General features: G+C 39.2%; 1 protein-coding gene across 1 annotated transcript; it reads left to right on the forward strand.

Annotated features, from left to right (window-relative positions):
* Positions 1-653: 653 nt before the first annotated feature.
* On the forward strand, positions 654-3,231 carry LOC18036423 (putative disease resistance protein At4g10780; the record flags this gene model as incomplete). Its single annotated transcript, XM_006427312.2, has 1 exon — positions 654-3,231. A coding segment is annotated over exon 1 (2,442 nt), but the record flags the coding sequence as incomplete, so codon positions are not given.
* Positions 3,232-3,235: the final 4 nt, after the last annotated feature.

The raw sequence follows: 3,235 nt of genomic DNA on the forward strand, positions 1-3,235 counted from the left end.
GGTATATGTGAACCACGGTGGATAAGCTTTATTTAATATTATTGATTTAAATAATATGTCAATTAAAAATGTACAGAGAAGAAATTTCGGTGGGTATTTTAGTCTTTTAAGCAATTATCATGATCAGATCAGCCTTTAGCCTTCAAACGTCGGTCAGAAAAGTTTTAAAATTAATGCTAAATTGTTTTTCACTTTTAACGTTGGTGGCCTTGAAATTGCTTGTATTTTATTAAAAATTAATGCTAACAAGAAAAAGCTAGGTCATATTCCACAAAATCAAAAGTGACAAAACAACCAGCTGGTTTCTTTTACTAAACTACAAATTAAAATAAATTTTTTCGATAAATTACAAATTAAAGTGGATTCTTTTGAATACAAATGGGACAGACGATTAGGCTCTTTTTATTAGAGGCAAGTAAAAACTAGTCAAGAATCGAACAGTCTTTTTCCAATTCTTGTTTTATTATTTTTCAAAACTAGTTTTTGGTAATTACAACCGGGTCATTAATCATTATTCAGAGTTACTGTTATCTTCGGGGGCAGTGGGTAAAAGATAATTACTAACTGTTTTTCCTTCAAAAGTTAGCGGCTCATGTTTGCAAGTGTGAATGTGCGATGCTCTTTTCTTAAAGGCCATTACAGTGGGGCCCGAATCAGACGTGCCTAAATCTTTTTAAAATTTTTGCCGTATAACGAACAGAGGTCATTACTAAAATTTCTCTTCCACAGCCTACAGCAGCTTCAGTTTATCAAACTCCATCAATTTTCTTTCTTAACAAAATTCCAAAGATGTGTAGCATTTTTCAGATCACATGCGATGGTGCTCTTTTCAATCGTTGCTTGGATTGCTTTCTTGGAAAAGCAGCATACATACGTAACCTCCAAGATAATCTTGATGCCTTGGACACTGAACTGGGAAGACTAATCGCTAAAAAGAACGATGTGATGAGGAGGGTTGTCGACGCTGAACGACAACAAATGAGAAGGCTGGACGGAGTGCAAGTGTGGGTTTCGAGGGTGGATGCTGTTAAAACTGGAGCCGATGAACTTATCACAGACGGCTCTGAAGAAATTGGCAAATTATGTGTTGGAGGCTACTGTTCCAAGAACTGCAGGTCAAGCTACAAGTTCGGAAAACAAGTGGCTAAAAAGCTACAAGATGTGAAGACTTTAATCGCCGAGGGAGTTTTTGAGGCGGTGGCTACTGAGGTGGTGCCCGAGAGAGCTCCGGAACCTGTAGCAGATAAAAGACCCATTGAGCCAACAATAGTAGGCTTGCAATCACAGCTTGAACAAGTTTGGAGATGTCTTGTAGAAGAATCAGTGGGAATCATTGGCCTATATGGTATGGGCGGTGTTGGTAAAACCACACTATTGACCCGTATCAACAATAAATTTCTTGAGAGTCAAAACAACTTTGATTGTGTGATTTGGGTCGTAGTTTCAAAAGACCTGCGGCTTGAAAAAATTCAAGACGATATTGGGAAGAAGATAGGTCTGTCTGATGATTCATGGAAGAATAAAAGTTTTGAAGAGAAAGCTGTGGACATCCTGCGGAGATTAGGAGAGAAGAGATTTGTATTGTTGTTAGATGATTTATGGGAGCGGGTTGATTTAACAAAAGTGGGCGTTCCACTTCCCAGCGCACAAAATACTACCTCAAAAGTCGTATTCACAACCCGTTCCATTGGTGTTTGTGGCAGCATGAGAGCTAGGCCGGTTAAAGTGGCATGCCTATCAGAAAAGCAAGCTTGGGAACTGTTCCGCGAAAATGTTGGGGAAGAAACTCTTGAGAGTGATCATGAGATCGTTGAGCTAGCCCAAACTGTGGCCAAAGAGTGTGGTGGTTTGCCACTCGCACTTATTACTATTGGTCGAGCTATGGCCTTCAAAAAGACAGCCGAGGAGTGGAGTCATGCAATTGATGTGCTAAGAACATCAGCTTCTGAGTTTGCAGGTTTGGGAGAGAAGGTGTATCGTCTTTTAAAGTTTAGCTATGATAGTTTGCAGAATGAGACCATTAGATCTTGTTTCTTATATTGTTGTTTATATCCCGAGGATTATGGCATTCTTAAATGGGACTTGATTGATTGTTGGATTGGTGAGGGATTCTTGGAGGAATCTGACAGGTTTAGTGCAGAAAACCAAGGATACTACATTGTGGGCACTCTTGTTCATGCGTGTTTGCTAGAAGAGATGGAAGATGATAAAGTAAAAATGCATGACGTTGTTCGTGATATGGCTCTATGGATAGCTTGTGAAATTGAGAAGGAGAAGAGAAACTTTTTGGTTTGTGCAGGTGCTGGATTAAAAGAGGCACCGGATGTTAAAGGATGGGAAAATGTGAGAAGATTGTCATTGATGCAAAACCAAATTAAAACTCTGTCAGAGGTTCCCACATGCCCTCATCTCCATACTTTATTTCTTGCCTCTAATATGGAGTTGGAGATGATCGCGGATGGCTTCTTCCAATTTATGCCTTCTCTCAAAGTTTTGAAGATGTCACGCTGCTGGAATTTTCAATTACCTGTTGGGATGTCAGATTTGGGTTCATCACTAGAACTTCTTGATATTTCACATACCACCATAAGAGAGTTACCCGAAGAGTTAAAGTTGCTGGTAAATCTGAAATGTTTGAATTTGAGGTGGACAGGTGCGTTAATTAGAATTCCACGGGGACTAATATCAAAATTTTCAAGGTTACGTGTGTTGAGAATGTTGGGTACTGGCGGGTTCATTTTTTATGAAGCACCAGAAGACAGCGTTTTATTTGGTGGGGGTGAAGTTTTGATACAGGAATTGCTCGGTTTGAAATATTTAGAGGTATTGGAGTTGACCTTGGGAAGTTATCATGCTCTCCAAATTCTTTTGAGCTCAAATAAGTTAAAAAGTTGTATTCGATCTCTTTACCTCTATTTGACCGGAGATAAAAAGTCGATTATTGATGCTACGGCTTTCACAGACCTAAACCACCTCAATGAATTATGGATTGATAATGGAATTGAGTTGGAAGAATTGAAGATTGATTATACGGAGATAGTACGAAAAAGGCGGGAACCTTTTGTTTTCCACAGCCTTCACCTTGTTACGATATATAGTTGCCATAAATTGAAAGATTCGACATTCCTCGCTTTTGCTCCAAACCTCAAGTCTCTTTCGCTATTCAAATGCCGTGCTATGGAAGAAATAATCAGCGTCGGAAAAATTGCTGAGAATCCTGAGATGATGGGACATA

The sequence above is a fragment of the Citrus clementina genome, unplaced genomic scaffold (genome assembly GCF_000493195.1).
Source record: "Citrus clementina cultivar Clemenules unplaced genomic scaffold, Citrus_clementina_v1.0 scaffold_7, whole genome shotgun sequence".
NCBI classification, from domain to species: Eukaryota; Viridiplantae; Streptophyta; class Magnoliopsida; order Sapindales; family Rutaceae; genus Citrus; species Citrus x clementina.